The sequence below is a fragment of the Aptenodytes patagonicus genome, chromosome 5 (assembly GCF_965638725.1).
Source record: "Aptenodytes patagonicus chromosome 5, bAptPat1.pri.cur, whole genome shotgun sequence".
In the NCBI taxonomy this organism is placed as follows: Eukaryota; Metazoa; Chordata; class Aves; order Sphenisciformes; family Spheniscidae; genus Aptenodytes; species Aptenodytes patagonicus.
The window spans coordinates 50,966,458-50,986,526 of record NC_134953.1 but is presented as its reverse complement, the minus strand read 5'-3'; the positions used below and the strand labels follow the sequence as shown (position 1 = coordinate 50,986,526).

The window sequence follows — 20,069 nt, the reverse complement described above, 5'->3', positions numbered from 1 at the left end:
GACCCAGAGGATGATCATGTTCCCAAGACTGTATTGTTTTAAGAGCAGAGGGGCTGTTTACATCGTACCTTTGTTGCACATTCTGGGTGCTGCCTGACGTCCACGGGACTCCTGGAACTTGCATCCACACTGCCTTTGTAGGCAGTCTGAGCTCAGTCAGGATCATTTGGGTCTGGATCAGCCTCACTTGCCCATGCAGCTGTGGGGACTCAGGGACATCTCATCTGCGTGCTGTCAGTCGGACAGTGTCTTTGCGAAGGCAGATGTGGTAGATGGAAAATCCTGAAATATAACCCTCTCTCTGTGGGTTACCTTGTTTGGACATTTTTAGTCATGAATAAGGAGGCTACAAGCAGAATATGCACAACTTGGGTAATAAATATAGCTTTATGGCTTTAGCACACAGTGAGGGCAGGTAGGTTTTAACCAGCTGCTAGACCAAGCGTTAGTACAAGCTGCTAGACCAAGTGTTAGTATGCTTCCACCCTCCTCTCCCTAAGACATCCAAAGAGTCTTTGCTGGCCCTGTAGGCATTGCCAGGAGCAGAAAGGTTGGTCTCCAATGCTCGCTGCAGAAGATCCTTAATGGTGCTCAGTTGCTGCCTTCTGCCTCCATGAATATTTCCTGTAGAATTTTCAATATTGATGTTTTTACCCTTGAATCTTTGAGCTCCTGACTTTCCCTGCTGCAACAATCCTGTAACTTTGTCTTATCTGGCATAGCTCTGTTTTATATCTTTTTTCACTTCTTGGCAATTTCTTCTGCCTCTTTTAGGGAGCTGGGCTGCATTGAAATTAGGCATTGGACCCTTGGACACTGTTGAACCCCTTGGAGAGGTGGTGGAAGGTTACAGAGAGAGGATTACACTATCCCCAGTCTTGGAGGCAGTGCCGGCAAAGGCTAAGCAGGTAGCAGTGTCGACGTCAGGCAAGTGATGGGTTAGGCTGGCAGGGAGGCAGTAGGGTAAGAGCCAACCTTAAGCACCAGAGCCAGCCCCATCTCACCACCGGTGTTGATTCTGGGGGCTGCCTTGCCTGCCTTCCTAGGGGACAGACCTTCCCAACTCATAGCTACTTAGAAGGGTCTTTCTGCTGCCTCACAGCATGGCTCCCGGTTTTGCTGGGCTGCAGTGATAGAAATCCGAAAGACAAATTAACCTGCAGGTGCTTAGTCAGAGCTATCAGGTGATTTTCCAGGCATGCAAGCCAGTTCTTAGGGTCAAAATGGCTGGACTGTGTTTACGTATCTCGGCCAGTGTCATGAGAGCATCTAAATGCAACAGCCTGGGCAGTGGAGAGGGATGACTTAGTTCTTGGGCCTCTTGTTCTTTGCCAAATGGTACTTGGGTCACACCATCTTCCACAGAGGGTAAAGACAGGCACAGCTCCTCTCCAAGTGCACCACTCTTTAAATAGAGGCTCAACAGTTTCCCCAGTTGTTAGTTCAGCAATGCTAAGCCTAAACAAAGAGCAACAGATGGGAAGTCCCCTGTTGTTGTGCACCACAAAGTCAGAATACAACTCCAAAACACATTTTGCAGAGTTGCTGCTCACAGTGGGTTAGTTTGAGCGAGCAGTGAGCTACAGCCAAAGGAAATGAGAGAGCAGCAGGAACGTTGTTATATCCTTCTCAGTTGTGATTAGGAAGAAACATTGGAAGATGACGGCTCACCTCTGAGCTCTTTGTGTTGCTGCTGCAGCAAGGGTAAATGCAGAATTAATAGCAGGTTTTTTTAAGACATTTTTTCTCCAGAAATGCTTTACCAAGAGTGTTGCTCCCAGGGGAATTTACTTTAGGGGGGAGAGAGGTTATCTCAGGAGTCCTTTCCCAAAAGAGTTCTCTGTTATGTGATGTTTTAGCAAAAAGACCTTCTCCAGAGACTATGCTTTCCCTCAGGAGATTAATCTGTTTTGCAGAGCTTTTCCTTCTCTGTTTCAAAGAACTCATTTCTGTCTCCATTTATTTGAAAACAACACTTAATATTGGTTGTAGCCTCCGGTCTTTTGGTCCCCTGTGACGTGGTGGTCTCCCTTACCTCCCAGGCTGGACTTCAGTCACACAGAAGTTACGATACAGCCGTCTGCAGCTGATGCCTTTGTTCAGTACTGCCCCTGGCTTGGACTCTACTTACAGACATTCAAAGCCCTGGGTCACCGTCTTTTCTGGAAGTCTTATCCCCTGCTGCTTTCGGGTAGGTGTCCAGGAACAGGACACCTACCCCAGGTGGTAGTCCCCCAGGATTGGGGACTAGCGGAACCAGAGGCTACACAAGCAACCACAATTCTGTGCTTTTTCTCTTGGTTTCCCCATGGGAGTGAATTTGCCTTTTCTGCCATTTGCAAGCCCAGTTTAGCCAATACAGGGCTTTACCAGAGTCCCAGGGTCACAGATTCAAAGCCAGACGAGTAGCAGTATCATGCTGTTTCCCACCAGTGCCAGTGCTGCCACGTGATGGTATCTGGAGCTAAAAGACCTCTTAGGGTGTGGGGCATCTGAAAAACATCTGAGTGACTAGCTCTGGGGTTCATATTTTCAAGGCTGGGTATTGCTAGATTCACGAGCTGGTTTAAGTAGGGCAGAATATGTGTGTGTGAGGGGAAGGGGAGAGAAATGTCATGGGCAGGCGGATTGCCGGTGAAGCTGCCTGCCCCTGCGGGGACCAGGGTTCCCGAGGTAGATCCAAGCCATCAGACTTTACAGCCAGGATGAGCTGCTAATTTCAGTAATGGCTGCCTGCTTTGAAAGATGCTCGGGTTTTGTTTATGCACAAGGGAATTGTGTTTTGTGAGTGCCCCATCCACCACGGGGGATGTCAGTGTGAGCAAAGGGCCAGCACTAATGCCATCCTGCATGGCTGTGAATGAATTCGCCCTTTATTCTGCACTCTCCATCCCTGCTGAGCCAAGAGCCCTGCACCACTTACAGGCATGCATAGATGCTGCCATTTGCAGTGCTCCTTCAGCCGGGCTTCCACACCCCGGTGCCTCTAATCCCGGACAAAACCTAGGCCATGGAGCAGCAAACACAACGAGACCTCTATTCTTAGCCTGGAAAGCCTCAAAGCCGGTTCTCTGGGGTGTAGGGCGATGAATATGCAGTTGCTGGAGCTCTCGACAAAGCCGAGTGAATAGCAGCGTTTGTCGTTAGCCCTGAACATACACTCCTCTCCCATTGGATCTGTAGCCTTCACTGCAGCTTTTCCCAGTTACATAAATATGGCCTATTTTCCCCTCACGAATTAACATCTTGCTCGCTAAGTTAAGCTTTCGCACACATACAAAACAAACCCTCTGATTTTTCACACGCAGCTGGAAATCCTGGCTCACCCAGGAAGAAGCCATCCCTGCCCATATAAAGCCTTCACAGTGGTGACGAACAGTGGCACTGACAGTGTCCCCTTGTGAGTGGCACGACCCTGCGAAGTCCTGGACACTGCATTGCAAATCCAAGGTGCCTTCTCCTTTCCCCCTGGGAAAGTCAGACCCCGGCTGCGAGGATGCCGGAGGGTCTGCCTCCCTGGCAGGCTGCACGGCGTTCTGGAGACTGGAGGGTTGGCTGCATGCTTTGGGGCACAGAGCAGATGGCTCCTCACTCCCCAGAAGGCACAGATGTGGGTATTATTTTCCCCAAAGATGGTTCACCCCCACCCCCCGAATGTACTGGGAGATTGCACTGCAGTATATCTGCATTAAAAACAGCCCTATAGAGAACGGATGTCATTTGGAAATCTCCCAGCCCCTGGGTGTAAGAAAGCTGACTTGCATCCACAGAGACTCCGGGCGGCTTTATTAGTGATATAAGTAATACAGATGCACAGGGCTGGGAAACAGATGCCTGTGCCCCCCCTTGCAGTGATGTTACTCCCTACTTCAGCAGCCTAAAGGGATCCAGCTCCCCAGTGCTGCTGGGGTCTCTCCATGGTGGGGGAATGGCCAGGATCTTGACATGGCATCAAATCTCAGCTTCTTACTCCTGTTGTGGGGGAAATAAGGATACCTCATTGTAGGTCCTCAGACGATCATCCCCTGGGCCAATGTATCTGCTGCTACAGTCAGAGAAGTCACCCATAGCTATGGATCCACAGTGAGACCTTTTCTATTCCAGGGCTGATGGCATGCTGTGACTTGAAGTATGTTCTGACAGCTCCTGGCAGAGTGACCCATGAGGGAGATGTTTCCTGGAGCTGGGCACCAACGTCCTGAGGCCAGCTGAGCGGGCAGGCGGTTGGGGTGCCGGATTTTGACTCAGTAGGGCTGGGTCCTATCCTGCTCTGCTGTAGACGTGTGTGTGATCTCAGGTGAGTCTTGAAGGTGTATTATTGAAGACAGTCACTTAGAGATAGAGACGAACCTGGCAACGTGGTGCACTCTCAGGTTAACTGCTGTGGAGGGTATTGACTTGGAGACTTTCTGCGCTTGTAGTTCAGTGCATCACACCCATTGATTTTTATTAGCAGCAGCCCTGTGGCTAGGCAGCCATGTGTCTCTGAAATCATCAGTGGGAAACCTTAGAGTAGGGAGCTGCAGTAAACAGGTGACTAGGGGGCCTCAGGGGAGGGTATAATACCTTAAGCATCTGACTTCGCTTTCATTTTAATCCTTCTGACCAAACTGAGCACCCCAAGTGAGACCCAGCCCCCCTGAGTGGTAAGCCACTAGGGCAGAAGAGGGGAGGAGGTGTTGGATCTTTCAAAAAGCTGGAAAAGGCATTCGGCACAAAGCTCTCGCTTCCTTCCAAAGGGGCACACTTTTCTAAGCATGTGATGCTTTAGAAAAGCACATTGTAAAAATCCGTGGAGTGAGGAGTTGGTGCCCCTTCGGGAAGGATTACGGCTAGATCTCTGAATCCCTGGCGTTTTGGGTCTGTCATTGCAGCAGATCAGCAGAGTGTCAGGGACTGCAGGCAGCTCTGCACACAGCTTTCTGTGCAACGTGCAAATGGGAGTTGTAATGGCTGGAGTGCCTTTCCACACCCTCCAACAGCCCTGCCATGCCTTTGGACCTGTATCAGCACAACCCCGATAATGGGAATGAGAGGGGGAGGCTGAGCTTTAAATGATGCTGGTGCTTTGGATATGTGCAACCCACGTTCTGCCTATCTTAATGCAATGCCATCTTTAAAAGCTCTGGGTCAGGCTAGCCCTATGCCACCCCTCAGTGCAGCTGACGAGGGCTGAGGTTGGGGATTGTTTTTTATGTTCAAAGGAGAAAAGGAGTCATCAAGGAAAAGCTGAACTCTCTATCACCACAATCCCTTCCTGCCCTCTAGTACGGCCCTTCCCCTCCCAGGTAAAAGCAAACAAAGACAACAAAGCCCCTGGTGCCCAGGCGGCAGTTTTCCTTGCTCCGATGGTCCATGAGGTCCTAATCTCTTCCCTGTCCCTTTTCCCCACCATGCCCCTGGCCAGCAGCGGATGCTGGCGAGTTCTCCACGGGCAGCAGCCAGCCTGCGGCAACAATGAGAGCAAGTCAGGCAGTGCCATCCTATACAAGCCTCTGTCTGCTCTGCGTGTGTGCATCTGCGAGAGCGCGCTCCCTCACTCTCCCTTCTCCCCCTTCCCTTTCTTTCGTAACCCCCCTCCTTCTACCAGCTCTTGTTCTTTTCATGAGATGCAGGGCTAGGGAGCCAGGAGAAGTGGCACGGTGCTGCTGCTCCTCCAGAGATAACTGTGGCCGGGCTGGGTCCTTCGCCCTCCCCGATGCACCGGGAGTCTGCAGACACTGTTCCTCAAGGTCCCAACCAGCCATGTCCATCAAGCACCAAGAGCCACGTAGCCACCACCCTGCTGCCAGCTGCAAGACAGGTAAGAGCTAGGAGGGCCTTGGTGGGTGATGAAAGGCCCTGTGGTCCTCCGCTTGGTTACGAGGCCCCAGGGGAGGGATTTTTGCTTGCTTCTGCTCCAGTTTTCTGTGGGGAAGGATGGCTCCGCAGGCAAAGCGGGAGGGGAAAGGTGCTGCTTGGATGTCACCCTTATTAATGTCATGGCAGCACTTCTCCCAGTGCATTAATCTTCCCATGGCATCTTAGGAATGGTCAAAGGGACACCGACACCGCTTCTAATTAACAGGCGGATAAAGAGAGCAGCGTATTTCTTATGTTAACACCAGCCCAGCACTGGCTGGGCTGATACAGGAGCAGGACTGGTTCTGGGGTGATCTCTGTTTCAGTGGGATTAGCGGTGGGCCTTTGATGCTGGGGGAAAACATCAGTCTGTGCTGGTGCCTGCAGCTCTGAGATCTTCACCGTCTTTTCATTCCCCCCCTCCCCCCCCCTTTGCTATTGTTGTTATTTTAAAAAGATGGATTGTATTTCCTTTGAGTATTTGGGTATCTGTGACATTGTGCCTAACACCCAGGCTGAACGCTGGGGCTGAGCTAGTTAAAAATAAGACTAATTGGAGCGAAAGGAGAACGTGTTGGAGGCGAGAGAACTGCATTGAGCAGAGGCTGTAGCAAAAACTTGCAGATGGCAGGAACGTGTGCACTCTTTCAGGGAAGAACTGGGGGCTAACCTGAGGGGGCTTGTTTTCCTGCAGCCCTGACTGTGGGGCTGCTATAACTCATGGGGATCCTGCAGCAGCAAGGGCCATCTCTTTGCTGTTTGATGGGTAGGGGGAATAAGCTGGTAATTTGGCACAGCTAAGAAATACAAGGGACCCGTCGTGCTAGCATCTTCTCTCTGTGGCTGACTATCACTGCATCTGATCCCAGAGGAATGCAGTCACATTCCTGCATCTGAGGAGCGTACCCATTGCATAAAGGGCTGAGCTTTCGCTGTACTGTTGTGCTGCCTTTCCCTGAGACTTGTTCCTGCAGCCCCAGGCTCCTTCGAAGCAGCACTGTCTGCACTGGCAGGACAGGCCTGGCCTCTTGCCCTGCAGTCCTTGCACGTGGCTCTGGAGACGTTGCCCAGTCCTTAGGGCTTGCCTGGTGCAGGCGTTGGCAGAGCTCGGTGTGCATCTCTATCCAGACTGGCAGGACACAGGCGATGATTGCAGGCCAATCTCCTGAGGAGAGATTGGTGCTGGATGTAGCAGACATTTTTATGAAAGAACCACTGTCTGCTGGAGAAAGAGGATGAGCCCATCTAACTCACTTCATTTATGTTTTAATTAAGGCTAGAGCCGCAGCCTCTGGAGATGAAAGAGAAATCCCAGCTCACCCATGCGGTTAACTCTGTATTTCATTGTGCAAATATCCATTCAACTGCTCACATGTTTAAAGTTAAGCACGTGCTCAGGTGTTTTGCTGCATTGGGAATGACCTCTCAGTGCCACGTTGTGTATCTGTACAGCAGTTAATAGCCCCAGTAAATCCTTGCTGTGGGACCTGGATGCCCTGTAAGCCCAAGTCTTTGAAATAGCAGCGATAAGAGCAAAGAAGCATAGAACTTGTCCATCATAAATGGATTTGTGACTGCAACCCCGAGATCTCGGGGCTGATTTCTAACATTCAGTAAATGACTAGTTTGCAGTGTTCAGCTTGCAAAATGCAGGCTGCTTGCAAGAACCTTGAATGATCTCTCAGCAGAAAATTAACCCCATCTGTCAGCAAGCCTCACTCCCTGGCCTGTCTCAAGCATCAGATCTCAATCAAAATGTACAAGGGACGGAGCATCTGCGGCAGGGGATCTTTGCGGAGCTCTGTCTGTCGGGGTGGATCTGCCTCGGCTTCCCAGCCACACACACCGACTGCGTTACAGACACTGCCATATTGACAGCAGAAACGATGCTGAAAGCTGGGAGGACTCCAAGGCTGCACAGAGCAGCTCTGTGTCAACTCCAATCCTTTCTGCCTCCCTGCTCCACGCTAACAGCATCCTCTCCAACACACACACAGAGGTACCGATGTGCTTCTTTATGTGTAACTGCTCCTGAGCATGGCAGCATGTTACCTCAGAGAACAATTATGAAATTGTAATGAAGTGCTTTGAAGGGGAAATTCTTCCCTTTGATTCCTGTATCGCACGCTGCCCCTCTCAGCCCGGAGCCTCCCACACTGCTTAGCTGTCGGTTTTGCGTCCTACCTGCCTGGAGGAATTGGGGAGCAAGTCGGGAGTGTGCAGGCCGGGGCCAGGAGCCATCTCGCAGCGGAGACATCTGTTCTGCTGCAGCAAACGCAATGCCCGAGAGCTGCAAACATGTCCAGGAGATGCTTTTATCATTGACACAGGGGAGAATTTAAATAGCTGCCATGCTCTCGAGCTAAGCCGGAGACAGAACTGTGGATCACACTTTATGTAACTAATTTTTATTTTTAAACACAGTCTTTTATTTTCAAGGGGAGTTCAACTCAGTGGGTGTCTCCTATCTCCTGCCCTGCCTCGTTAGCGCATGTGAGGTGGCTTCTTTTATCAATCCCCCATCCAGTGTATCAGCTGCTTGGTTTCCTCACCTACTCCTGAAACTCAAGCTCTCCTTGTTTCACCTTTCAGGATTTCCTGCCTGCCTGGCCTGATGTGGAAAATTATTTGAGGTTTAAGGTGAATAGAAAAATTAACCCCTTAAAAACATTCTGAGCTACATCTGTGGATATTTCCTGACATTACTGGAGCTCCTTTTTTAGAAGAGGGAGCTGTTCTCGTGGTTCTCTTCGCAAGTAAGGCAAGTCTGTGATTTGTTTTGCAGTTTAGGAAGCTATCCATGTCAGTTCTAATTCCCTTTTGCCAAGACAGTCACCTCGTGCTGGACCAAGTGTGTTTTCCCCTGGACCCTCAAACAAGCAGGCAGGCGTGCTGGTACAGTGAGCAGAGCATTGCATGTCAGATGTCAGTTACTAACAATTTTCTTCCAGCTTTAATTGCAAACGGTGGAGAACAGCAAGCTCTGGAGATAAATTACTAATTTGAATTACCTTGGGGTTGGACCCATGCAGATACCAGTATGGATTCTGGATAAATTTTGAATGACCATGTGTCAGAGGAGATCAAATGACACTTCGTGGCATGAAAGATTTGCTAGGATCGTCATTCCAGGTCAAAGGTGGTTGTTCCTTCCAGTCCTCCAGCAAAAAACCAAAGCCCCCTTGGGTCACAGCAGAAGTGGACCATGGCTGGAGGCTTGTGGTTGAGCCAAAGGCAGGCTTTGCAGCATGCAGGTCACCTGAATTCCCAAAGCAGTGACTACTGTGGGAGGCAGCCGGCCCCACGTAATTGGCATTTTGCAGTCACAGAGCCTACATCACTGAGCATCTTCCAGAGAGATCACAGAGGCAACAGCATCTCATGAAAACGCACCAAAGAATGACTTCAGCGTGGGGATGTAGCTGCCAAACATCACAGCGGTCTGAAGAAGCACTTTGTTGGCGCTAGGGAAAAACGTCTTGGACTAGCAAGTCATGAAGCACACCCTTGAACAAGCTCCTTGCAGCACAGTACTAGAAAAGAGAAATGCTGGAACAGAACCAGGAAAAGTTGCAAAGTAAGAGTGAACACAACCCCAAAGAAGTTCAAAGCCCCTGTGGCACGGATCACTGTAAATATGACAAGGCCACAAAGTCAGAAATGAGAAGTGGAAGCGATAGCGGCAGGCTTGGTGTGATGGCTCATTAAGCACAAAATAATGGAATCCCAGAGCGGCAGCAGACCCCCGAAGAAAGAGAGCAAGAGTGACAAGATAGGCAGAAGTCTGCTTAAATGTCAAGGTGAAGGAGTTTATTTAAGGCAAACGCACTGCAGATGTCAGCCAAGCAAATGAGCTAGTCAGTGTAGGCATCCTCTGATCTTCCAGCTCCAAACTGAGAAGGGTGGTCAGCTGCCAGCCCCGGGAGGAGCAAGCCTGTGTCTGGAGAGGCAAAAGCCACACAACTACCAGTCAGAGCTGCCTTCCTGGTCCGGATGGATATGTGAGGGCAGCCGTGCTGGAAGGAACAAATGTCTTCAGGCCACGCAACTTTATCTAGCGGTTGGGTGGCAGAAACTGGGACCAAGTGAAACTGGTGGAGGTGTTTGGTCCAGAAGAAGTTTTTGGGTAAAAAGCACTTGAATGATGATCAATGGACAAAACACACGGAATAGGCAGGGAGGTATTTAAAATAATAGGGAGGATGAAAAGGACCCTGGAGATGGTGGAGCGAAGATTAACATCCTGGGAACAGGCTGGCAAATTCCCTTCCTGTCCAGTGACAGCCAACACTCCCAACGCTGCACGTGTTCACCGCTTGTGTGTTTGCTGTTAGCAGGATATGAGGAAATTGCTTTAGAGTATTTCTTGGAGAGATTTAAAATTTTGGATGGGATTCAAGCCTAATGTCGAAATGAGTTATTTTATTAAAAGCTTTTAAATAGAAGCTACAGCCTAGTCAGAAGCAGGAGGGCCACTTGAGAAGCAATTTGCTATAAACCTCTTCTCCTACTGCACAGAAGCTTTCTAAAATATTACCCTGTAAAAATATAATTCTCTTTATCTGTAATTTAATTACATTTGCCATAGTGCTTGTGTCAACACAGTTCACTTATTTTTGTTCTCTGTTAACTCACACCTGGCCCAGGGAACTAGAAGAAAAAAACTGTTGATCTTCAGAGTAATTTGTGGGTTGCTCCAGGGTCTCACTGAGGTCACGAAAAGGGTGTACTGACGTACTGGAGAAATAGGGACTGGGGTCTCTGTCCATACTGATGACAGCTATGAAATGGCAATATATAAAACTGTCATAAAAGCAGGAGGAGGAGCGGGAGCACTCACGTGGTCCTCTGATCTATCCCATCCAGAGTTAGTGGATCAGAGTTTTTGATCTGTTTGAGACTGAAGCAAAGTCCAGGTATCTGAATAATGGACCAGAATTATCTAGAGTTTTGTTGATTGAACACTTTGTTGACCTCCCCCACCCCACAATATCTGTGTGTGTAAATGAGATCTGAGGGATGTCCTGGAAGTATTATGAAAATGTTGTCACTTGTGACATCCTGCGGTTGCCCAGAGAGAACCTGGAAGTGTGGAAATGCATGAAAACAAAAATGACATGTTGGAAGTTAAACCCTTGATGATGATGTGTTAAATTTGGCTTGGGTTTGGGGCAAGGGCTGAAGCTGACTGTTATTTAACTTGAACAAACCAGCCTGTCATACGAGAGGCGTAAGATGAACCTCAACCTTTGACCTTGGCTGAGAAGAGATTGTATCAGCCGAGGCATTTTTTTCAGTGTTTGTCTTCTGATAACTGGAGACATGATTAATCTGAGTCAGGATGATCGGGGCTTTGTGATGGGAGGATGAGAACAAGGCAAATATTTCCTTGCCAAGTTGACCTGTGAATGAGGGGATCCAGGATGATGGAGAGCTGGGATCACTGCTGCAGTGCTACTAAGCCCTGTGTTTTCGTAGTAAGTTTCCTGTCTTTCCCCAGGGATGTTGCCTGGTGATAATGTGCTGTCTCAAGACATGTTTCCTGCTAGTAGCACCAGGATGTCAGGCCCAGCAGTGTTTTAGCAGAGAAGAGGCAGGTGACTACAAGTTTCCAGGAAAAAGGCAATGACTTGTTTAACTGCAGAGGACATTATTATTTTTATTATTATTATTGTTGTTGTTGGTTTTTTTATTTTTTTTTTTTAGTCAATCAACTTCGTCAGGATCAAAAAAGCAATGAGGATCCCATGGCTTGAGCCCTCAGTGAGTCAGTGACCCACATCAGTGCCTGTGCAGCCTGCATGACACCCACGTGTTGTTACTGATGGCTGAGCTAAACCCAGAGCTGGGGGGGCTGTGCTGCAGCCCTACCATGTCGGTGCCGTGGGATAGGTTGTTGTTAGAGTCACTGTGGTGCACTGGACATCTCACATACATCCTCTGGAGGATGGAGGTGTGGGTGCAGGAGAGAGAAGGCAATCGGAACCTATACTGTGGGGCAAGCGCGCCGAGGGAGGTTGCAGGGAGCCTGCTGCAGGGCAGGGAGCAAGCAGGACTGCACACATCAGGTGAGAGAAGGGGAGATGGATGAAAGGGGTCAGTCACATCACTGACTTGCCAGGTGGATTTTTTTCTTCTGTCATCCCATGCCCTGCAATAAGGTGCTCCCTTGCCTGTTAATAATTTTATTTGGCCCTGCTGACACGTGGGCTCTTTAGTTAAACTCTCCCATCCTTTCTGTCTGTGGCAACTCCTGACGATCTGTGATCTGAGGGCAGCAACCTTCCCTAAATCTCAAAGGAGCCGATTAAAACAATGCAGGCGGATGCTTTATCCCAACATACCAAGGGTGACAACAGCGAGCGCTTTCGCAGGCATCCCCCCCCCGCCCCCCAGATACTCCCTGCCAGCATTTGGCATCTGCCACCCGTGCGGAGCGGTCCCCCATCTCCAGTGGGGGAGAAGCTGGGGTTTTGCTGCCGGGTGGGTGAGGAGGGGATGCAGCAAAACGTGCTGATCAGGTGGGCTCCTCGGCAGTGCTGCCGATGAGCGGTGGGAGCCGGCTGCACAGCCGAGCCCCAGCCCGCTGGGTTGAGGCTGCTGTAGGGTTTTGCTGGATGCGGGAGCGATCTGCTCTGAGCTGCACTGCTGCTGCTCGGAGAGAGGTGGGGAGGGGAGGGGTGTCGAAGTGTGACTTTCACCCCGTGCAGGGGGTTGCCTCTGAAGAAGACCGCTCTGCTCTCTCCCCAGAGCCTCTCTGACCACGCTGTCAGCACAGACCCACCGGCAGAGAGGACAGGTCAAAGGCAGTGAGTATCTTTTTCTGTGTCTGTCTGTCTGCAGTGCCTCTGTGTTCAGTTTTTTTCTGGCTTTCTCTGCATGTGAATGGATGGTCTTAATCTCTTGACACCCCTGAGATCTCATGGTTTGGGGTTTTTTTTTTTAACCTTTGTGCTGCTATTTTTTTCTGTTGGGATGGCTTCTTTATCTTTGCTCAGGTGATCTCCTGGGGTGTTTTGATAACCTGAATGTCATAATCACACCCCTCCCTTTCTGTCTCCCAAGGAGAAACCCCCAAAACACATCCATGATGAGACTGGCAATTCTCCTTGACCACCGGGGTCCTTTCATAGGAGGGGGAGGTAGGATGAATGATGGAGCAGGAGGCAAAAAACTTCCCCATGGACCCCTACCAGGATGCCTTTACCAGATGCCACAGACTATATTTCTAAAGTCATAACTGACTGGCTTTATTTGCAATCAGAGGAAATATCTGTGGGTATGTCAGCCGAGCAGTTGGATTGCCTTCATGGGAAATATAGGTCTCGGCGTCCATGAAGTCAGACAGACTTTGAGATCACAGGGAAGTTCGGTGCTGCTCAGCTGTGCAGGTTGTTGTTGTGGGGGCTGGTGAGCGGGTGGGAGTGGGGGCGAGCAGAAAGCTGTTTCATAACAGTACCCCAAAAAGCAGGCTGCTAGAGGAGGCTGCGGGGGAGAGGGCACCCGGCTCTGTTTCCAGCTGTCACTTCAGAGCGGCAGTGGGAAAGAGGAGTAGGGGCTGTTGGACTCTAGGAAATCATGTGTTGTGGCCCCACATGAGGGTGAGGCTGTTAATGAGGAAATTTAAAGGAGCTTAAGGAATTACAAGGATTGATTTCAGTTAAAGCGCATCGAAGCAGCCAGTCAGGGTAGGGATTAAGGAAATGCACTCACTGGCATGTAGCGCAATCCCAGTTCCATTAATTTAGTTGGGAAGAGGCTTTGTGCGTTTTTAATGTAATCAGGTTTTAAAAGGGATGTTGCGTTGGACAGCCCAAGGTTTGGGATCTCCCCAGGCCCCAGCAGAGCAGGGTCCTGGCTCCTTTGCACACAGTCTCTGCTCTCATCAGTTCCTTTGTCTCCTCCTCAGTTGTTCCCTCTGGGCAAGAGGACATGGAGGTTATCTGGAGCTTGGCCCTGTCCTGGCAAATAAGAAACCTTTGCCCTTTGCTCACTATACAGTCCTGCTCTCTGTCCCATTGGTCTCCTGGCTGGTGGACCTCGCCTTCACTCTCTGATGTGAGATTTGTTCAACCAGCTGCCTGTGTGCCAAGGCTCACAGGAACCCTGCCATCCCCTCTGTCCTTCCCTCCCTCCTTCCCTCCCCTTTGCAGACTGTTCATCTCCTTGGTGGCTCCCCGCAGGCTCCCACCACCCTGAAGAGGAGATGCTTTCTTTGAGTTATTTTTGTGTGAGTGCTTGAGCCTGTGATGGTGAAAGGACCAGTATCTGCAGACACGTGAAGTCCTCCTATTATTTTATTTGCAGTGCCAGCTTTTCCATGATGCCTGGCCAGTAACATCAGCCATGACCTGGAGGGACAGGGACAAGAGGTAGTTTGGTCTTCTTAGCGAGGTCAGCCTGGAGCTCTGCCTGTTGAGGAGAGACCTTCAGAGGTGTTGAATGATGAGTGCGATAATGCCAACTCCTGCCGCTCCGTGGTGAGCTGTGACGCCAAACTCAAATCACTTTAGACCTGAAGCTGGATTTAACCCGTGGTCCTGGTCTTAGAAGGAAAAGCTGTCTCTCCTCTGTGATCATCCCTCAACTCTGAACGTCTTCCATTGAAAAATCGACCTTCCACGCTAGGAGGCAAGGATCAAATGGGTTGAGAACAACTGACCCTCCTTTTTTTGCAGAGGATTCTTTGATATATTTTTAAGTGCCAGGACATGAAACAGTAAATCCCTCCTTTCCGCACTCCTGTCTCCTGCAAACAGCCCCGACTGCTGTCCAAGCCAGCCAGTTAAAGGGTTAACTATAACTGGATGCCTGAATGGCTGCCTTACTGATCCCACGGAGGTAACTGAAAAGGCATGCTGCATCCCTCACCCCTGCCCATCCTGTCGCTGTCTACCTCGTCCAGCGAGCCTTTCAGCTCGCTGCAGTGTCCCCTCTTCCCTCCCACCCTTCCGTTGCCTCTCCACCTCCTGCGCACCCAGTTTCTTTCCCTCTCTTTCTCCTGTGTCCTGTCTTGGAAGTCCTCACCTAGAGATCCGTGTTCCATGAGAGACAAGGTCCTTGCTCGTGGCGCAGCATCTCTGTCCCCCATACACTCTGATTCCCTGCTGCAGTCCCTTGATCTCAGGCATCAGAGAGAAATCTGAGCAGCATTGCAGTAATGCATGTCACACCTCTTGCTAAGAAATTTGTGAGCTTGCTAGAACAAACAGTGCAGGGAAGATAAAGGTTGGGGGCAGGAGGTATCAGGAAAGGTACCAGAAAGATCCTATAGTGGGCTCGGTGTCCATCTGAGCACAGCAGGTCCAGCATGCTCAGCTAGGAACATGACACTTTGCAAACAGTATTTTTGCATTGATGTTTGAGGTTTATGTAGCATTGCATCCCGAGACCACTGGCCATGGGTCCATATTTTGAGGCTGTGCAACCATTTCTGCGACTGAAGATCTCCAGGTTTTTGTGCTTGTTAAACACTGCGAGCTGCCTGTGCTGCACCAGGGAGACACTCATTGCATTTAATTAACATTTAATTTGCTTTAAGATTACATTAAAATGTGCAATAATAGAAACTCTGTGAAGGGCGGGAGGAGAAGAGGGAAACAGGCATGCTACAGATTGGCTCAGTTGCTGGTGCTGAAGTGTTCTGCAAGAATTACACGTAGAAGGGAAAAATACTGTGCTTCCCTCTGCAGTCATAGGAAGCATTTGGCATCTGTTTGGCAGCAGGGCTCGGAGAAGGGCTTTCTCCAGCTCGGAAGTGGGTCCAGCAGCTGAGAAATGGAGACTGGGTCACTAAATCCTCCTGCCGTGGTCCGGAGGAGACAATGGCCTTGTTCGATGTCAGGGGAATCTAGTAGAAGAGACGCCCTTGGGCTGGAGAGGCAAATCACAGGCTCTGCCCTTCTAGAGACCATGTAGAACCATTAACTGGCACCTGCATGTTTCCGAGAGGAGACGACGCCAGTCCCGTATAATGCATGTGTGTGTTGTGTTTCCCTCTCCCTTTGTGCTCCTCGCTGTCCCGGGGTTATGTAATGAAGGATGCTGCAGACGCGCCGGCTATCCTGGGAAGGGGCTGGCAAGGACGTGAGCGGATGGCGGAGGAGCGAAGGCTCTGGGGCTGGTTTGAAATTTAGAGGAAAAAAGCAATAAAGCCATTTTCTGCCTGGATAAGCCTGTCAGGAAAGAGGCAGTTTTAGTCTGCTTATGTAACCCCGAGTCTAAAGAAGCTGCTTGGGATCCCGGCCGGGGTCTCATGGCTCTGCAGCACAGGCTCACCTTGCAGGTGCCTTGCTCCTTCTTTTCTTCCTCCAGCCCCCTCCTGCCCTCAAGCCCTGGTATTTGTGCTGTTTCTGGTGCTGCTGGATTGTGGTGACTGATTTTGGTATTGCTGCCCTTTGCTCTCCTCCCATACCTGACCAGAGCAGGTCTTTCCAAGAAACCATCCCAAAGTGCAGCCTTTAAAAGCTTTTTTGCCAGCCGGAGCAGCTGAATGACTGCTGGGGGGGAGCCTTCAGCTGCTCTGGTGCTATGTCCGTCCTTAGCGTCTGCTTGGCATCTTACTGGAGATGTTTCAGGGTCCCTCCCACAGACGAGGGAACCAAGGACACAGAGGCACTTTGAGGCACAGAGCCACTGAGGTTTTTTGGTTTTGGTGGTTTGGTTTTTTTGCCACTCTGGCTAAACTTATAATCATCATCTTCTTTGGTTTTCCCTTGCTCACACCCTTGCTCCCCCACATCGACCACAGGAACAGAGGGATGAGGACTCGCCTGGGCTGCCTGTCTCACAAATCAGACTCATATAATGATTTCACAGCTATTCTTCCGGACAAGCCCAACCGGGCTTTGAAGTGAGTATAGCTGCAGCATCCCACCCCAACCCCTTTTCTGTCCTTCTCCTCCCTGCCCACCACTCCCTCTAGTATTATCTTCCTTTTATTGTACTTTGTATAAGCTTTGAGTAGCTCTTTTAGCCACAAGGAAGGAGGAAAACAAAACAGCGCTGATACAACAGGAACAGCCTCAGAAAATACCTGGATCATTGACATGAATTCTCCCATGAGATGGGACATACACATGGTCCCCACTGCTGTATGTGGGACATGTCTGCACATATTTGAAGACATAATTTACCCCTCTGTCATCACAAATCAAAGTCTGAGCAGTTGACTCTGTATAAGAGGTGACCAGCCATTTCAGGACAGTCCTCCTTAGCTAAGCCTTGTTATTAAACACTACCAAAAAGTCCTATATTAGTTTGCATAACACTTCAGGTAGATGCTTCAGACAATCCAGGGTCCTGATTTGAGATGAGTGGGATGGAATTCATCTGATCACAAGTCATTGCTTACATCTAGGCTAAGAGTCTAACCTTCCCCTTAAAGTTAGCAGAGAGAAATAAACACTTCTGCAGGGGGGGGTTTAATTTCACTTAACTTTTGGCATTGACAATGTAAATGTCTACATCTGAACTTGTTCCCTGAGCATCTGCTTAGAATCAATGAGGAAAAATTTGTCCCTTTTAGGGTGTGATTCATCTGGCCTATTTTACCTGCCTACTTGGGGATGTGAGGTGAAGAGAATCAAGTCCCTGCAAGTCCCTTGGTATCTCCTCGCTGACTCTAAAGGGAGCCCAGTGTGACTTGCTCACCTCAAGACCTCTACATTGTAGACCTCCAAAGTTAGGCGAGAAGAATCCAGCCTTCCTCGGTGTCCTTGTCAAACAGCCCCAGAGGGGAACAGCGGCTGTGGGTTGTCTGTAACTTGCCTCTTCCTTTCTTTACAGAAGACTGTCAACAGAAGAAGCAACAAGATGGGCGGACTCTTTTGATGTCCTTTTGTCCCATAAATGTGAGTACAGATCAAATTCTACCTTTTTCTTTCCCTTGTACCCTTAATACTGGTTGTAGCTAGGGCAAACAAAGTGTGCATTGCATAGCACAGGAACAGTCCCTCAGGTAGCTGCTTACTACCCACTAGGAAACGGTCACAGTCATTTATAGGCAGGACTTGTCCTCTGGTTAAAAGGCAAGGGAGTGAGTTTCTGTGGGTTCCCTTCCTGGCTTTGCTCTTGACTGGGTGATCACAACTGATAAAGTCATCAACTCGAGGTCTAGCCTTCTCCAGCTCCTGGGGATGCACTGGAGGCAGGACCCCAAGGCTGTTGCCGTGCGTACCATCCTTTGGCAACTGCTCCTGGGTCCAGTCTTCATGCACAAGCAAATGGCAGGTTCTCAGCTTGCTAAAGCCCCCTGGGATCCATGAACACCGGCTTGTCTCCCTCTCCCTCCAGCTGCTCTTCTGAGCTGCTGTGCAGCTATGCCGTGTTGAAGCGCAGCCTTTGCTGGGAGTGCTACGACACAACACTGTACGTGGTTCAGTAACCTTGAACAACTTGCTCTGTAGCAGAGAAATCGTGCATGGTAGCCCTTAGCAGGATGTAATTTACAGTTACCAATGCAAACCTGAAAATTTCACATCTGGAAACCTTGTGCAAACGTATAATCAGCACACCTTGCTCCATTCAATAGATAATATATCAGTTCTGTTCAGAAAATATTATTCTGCTTCACCGACGTTTTCATGCTGGGAAATTATAAACAAGACAGCAAAGTTCACAGTATAGGTTCATTAATGTGTTTCTAATGGAGAAAAAAACAAGAGTGAGTCAAGGTTGGGGAGAGGCCAATGTGGGTGGTGGACTATTTTATTGCAATAAGGAACTGTCTGGTTTTCTTAGAGATTCAGGTTTTTTCCGCACTACATTTTAAAATATAAGCATAGAATTATATTATTATTTTAAATAAAGTGTAATTTTGCTGGATTTCTACTGAGATGACAACAGTTTTGGCAGGGAATTAAGTGACAACTTTAAACAGGCTGGCTGTCCAAGGCAGAAAAAGCAATATATAATTTTAGCAGCAGTATCTTGTTGAGATCATTGCTCTTGCAGCCAGTAGAAAAAAAATATGGTGTAGCTGGGTATGGCTAAGAGGGAACATTTCTTTTGTCAAAATTCAAAACAAGAAGGGAAAAATGCACCAAAGAGACTATAGGGTGCCTGGGTGATGGGGAGTGGGAAGGACAGGATATTCACATCAGTTACAAATCTGTACTCAAGCCCCTGTTCCTCCTTCACCAGCACAAAAGTCAAAATTTTCCTTATTAGATACAGACTTCAGCAAAAGTGCTTTGGTTACAAAAGCCAGTGAATTTACGCATCTATGTACTGACATTATACAGACTGTTCCCTCTTCAGTTGACTGCTGCGAATGCTAAATCAAACCTCAGTTCAATTATTTCATCCAACAGCCTCCACAAGAGTGTCTGTTTTTATTAATAAATTAGCCTTATAGAGTGATAAATGAATTATCAGAATTTTTCCTGTCTCTAGAATGGAAAGTAATTCTGATAAATCTCTGGCACCTAATGAAAAATATTCAGTTCCTAATAGCAACAGAAGGCAATATTTAAAATTTAAATTAATCTTTTTTTTATCAGCAGTCACGGTGACATTGCCTGGTGATCAGTGACAAAACCATTTGTTGTTTAATAAACTACTTTCTAGAGGAATATATTACAACTGCTCTGTACCTGAAGTTTCTGGAATTGCTAGCCTGGCAGTCAAAGGTTATAACGATGCAAATACAAAAAGCTCTGTTGAAACAGAAGCGTTATTTCAGTTCCACTGGTTTAAAGGAGAGAAGAGCGTACATCCATAAAAAAGAATTGTCTTGTAAAATCATTGTGGTTTCGCTTATGTATACTTGTATCCAAAACACAGAAGAATGGCCAAAGATCTGGTATGAAAAGAACCAGAGAGAGTTGCATTTTTGCTGTTAGAAATGTGCTGATGTTAGGTAAGGGAGTCTTGTGCCTTATCTGACCAAAATTTCAGAGTAAGAAAAGCAGTGCCTGGCCTGCCTGCATCTGTCTGTAGTAAAGCTGCCAGCTAATATTCTGTTTCTAGTGCCAAGAGAAGGACAGAACTGTCTCGGTCTACCTTCTCTGTGACTGCCCAGGTGAGCAACATTAGCCAGGGAAAATTGGAATTCATGCTTGGGGGCATGGGCTGAGCGCCAGCTGGGCTCAGGGAGAATTTCCCCTGAGGCTTACAGGATCAGCAGGTAGACCGCTTCTGCTTGACAGATCTGTCATAAACTCTTTCTTTGCTAGATGTTCATCTATTTTGGAAGGGAGGTTGTGATGCCATTTTTAGGGGGTTGA

At 48.8% G+C, this 20,069-nt stretch overlaps 1 protein-coding gene across 6 annotated transcripts in view; it reads left to right on the top strand.

Annotated features, from left to right (window-relative positions):
- RGS8 (regulator of G protein signaling 8) overlaps nucleotides 1-20,069 on the top strand; it is a 42,349-nt gene that overhangs the window by 7,685 nt on the left and 14,595 nt on the right. The window contains exons 1-5 of one of the 6 annotated variants that reach the window (XM_076339720.1): nucleotides 12,294-12,362; nucleotides 12,592-12,650; nucleotides 14,149-14,682; nucleotides 16,592-16,693; nucleotides 17,629-17,693. In XM_076339720.1, coding sequence (XP_076195835.1) covers nucleotides 14,657-14,682; nucleotides 16,592-16,693; nucleotides 17,629-17,693 — 193 coding nt within the window. In that variant the 5' untranslated portion in view covers nucleotides 12,294-12,362; nucleotides 12,592-12,650; nucleotides 14,149-14,656. The other 5 variants (XM_076339717.1, XM_076339722.1, XM_076339716.1 and 2 more) reach the window with 5 other exon arrangements.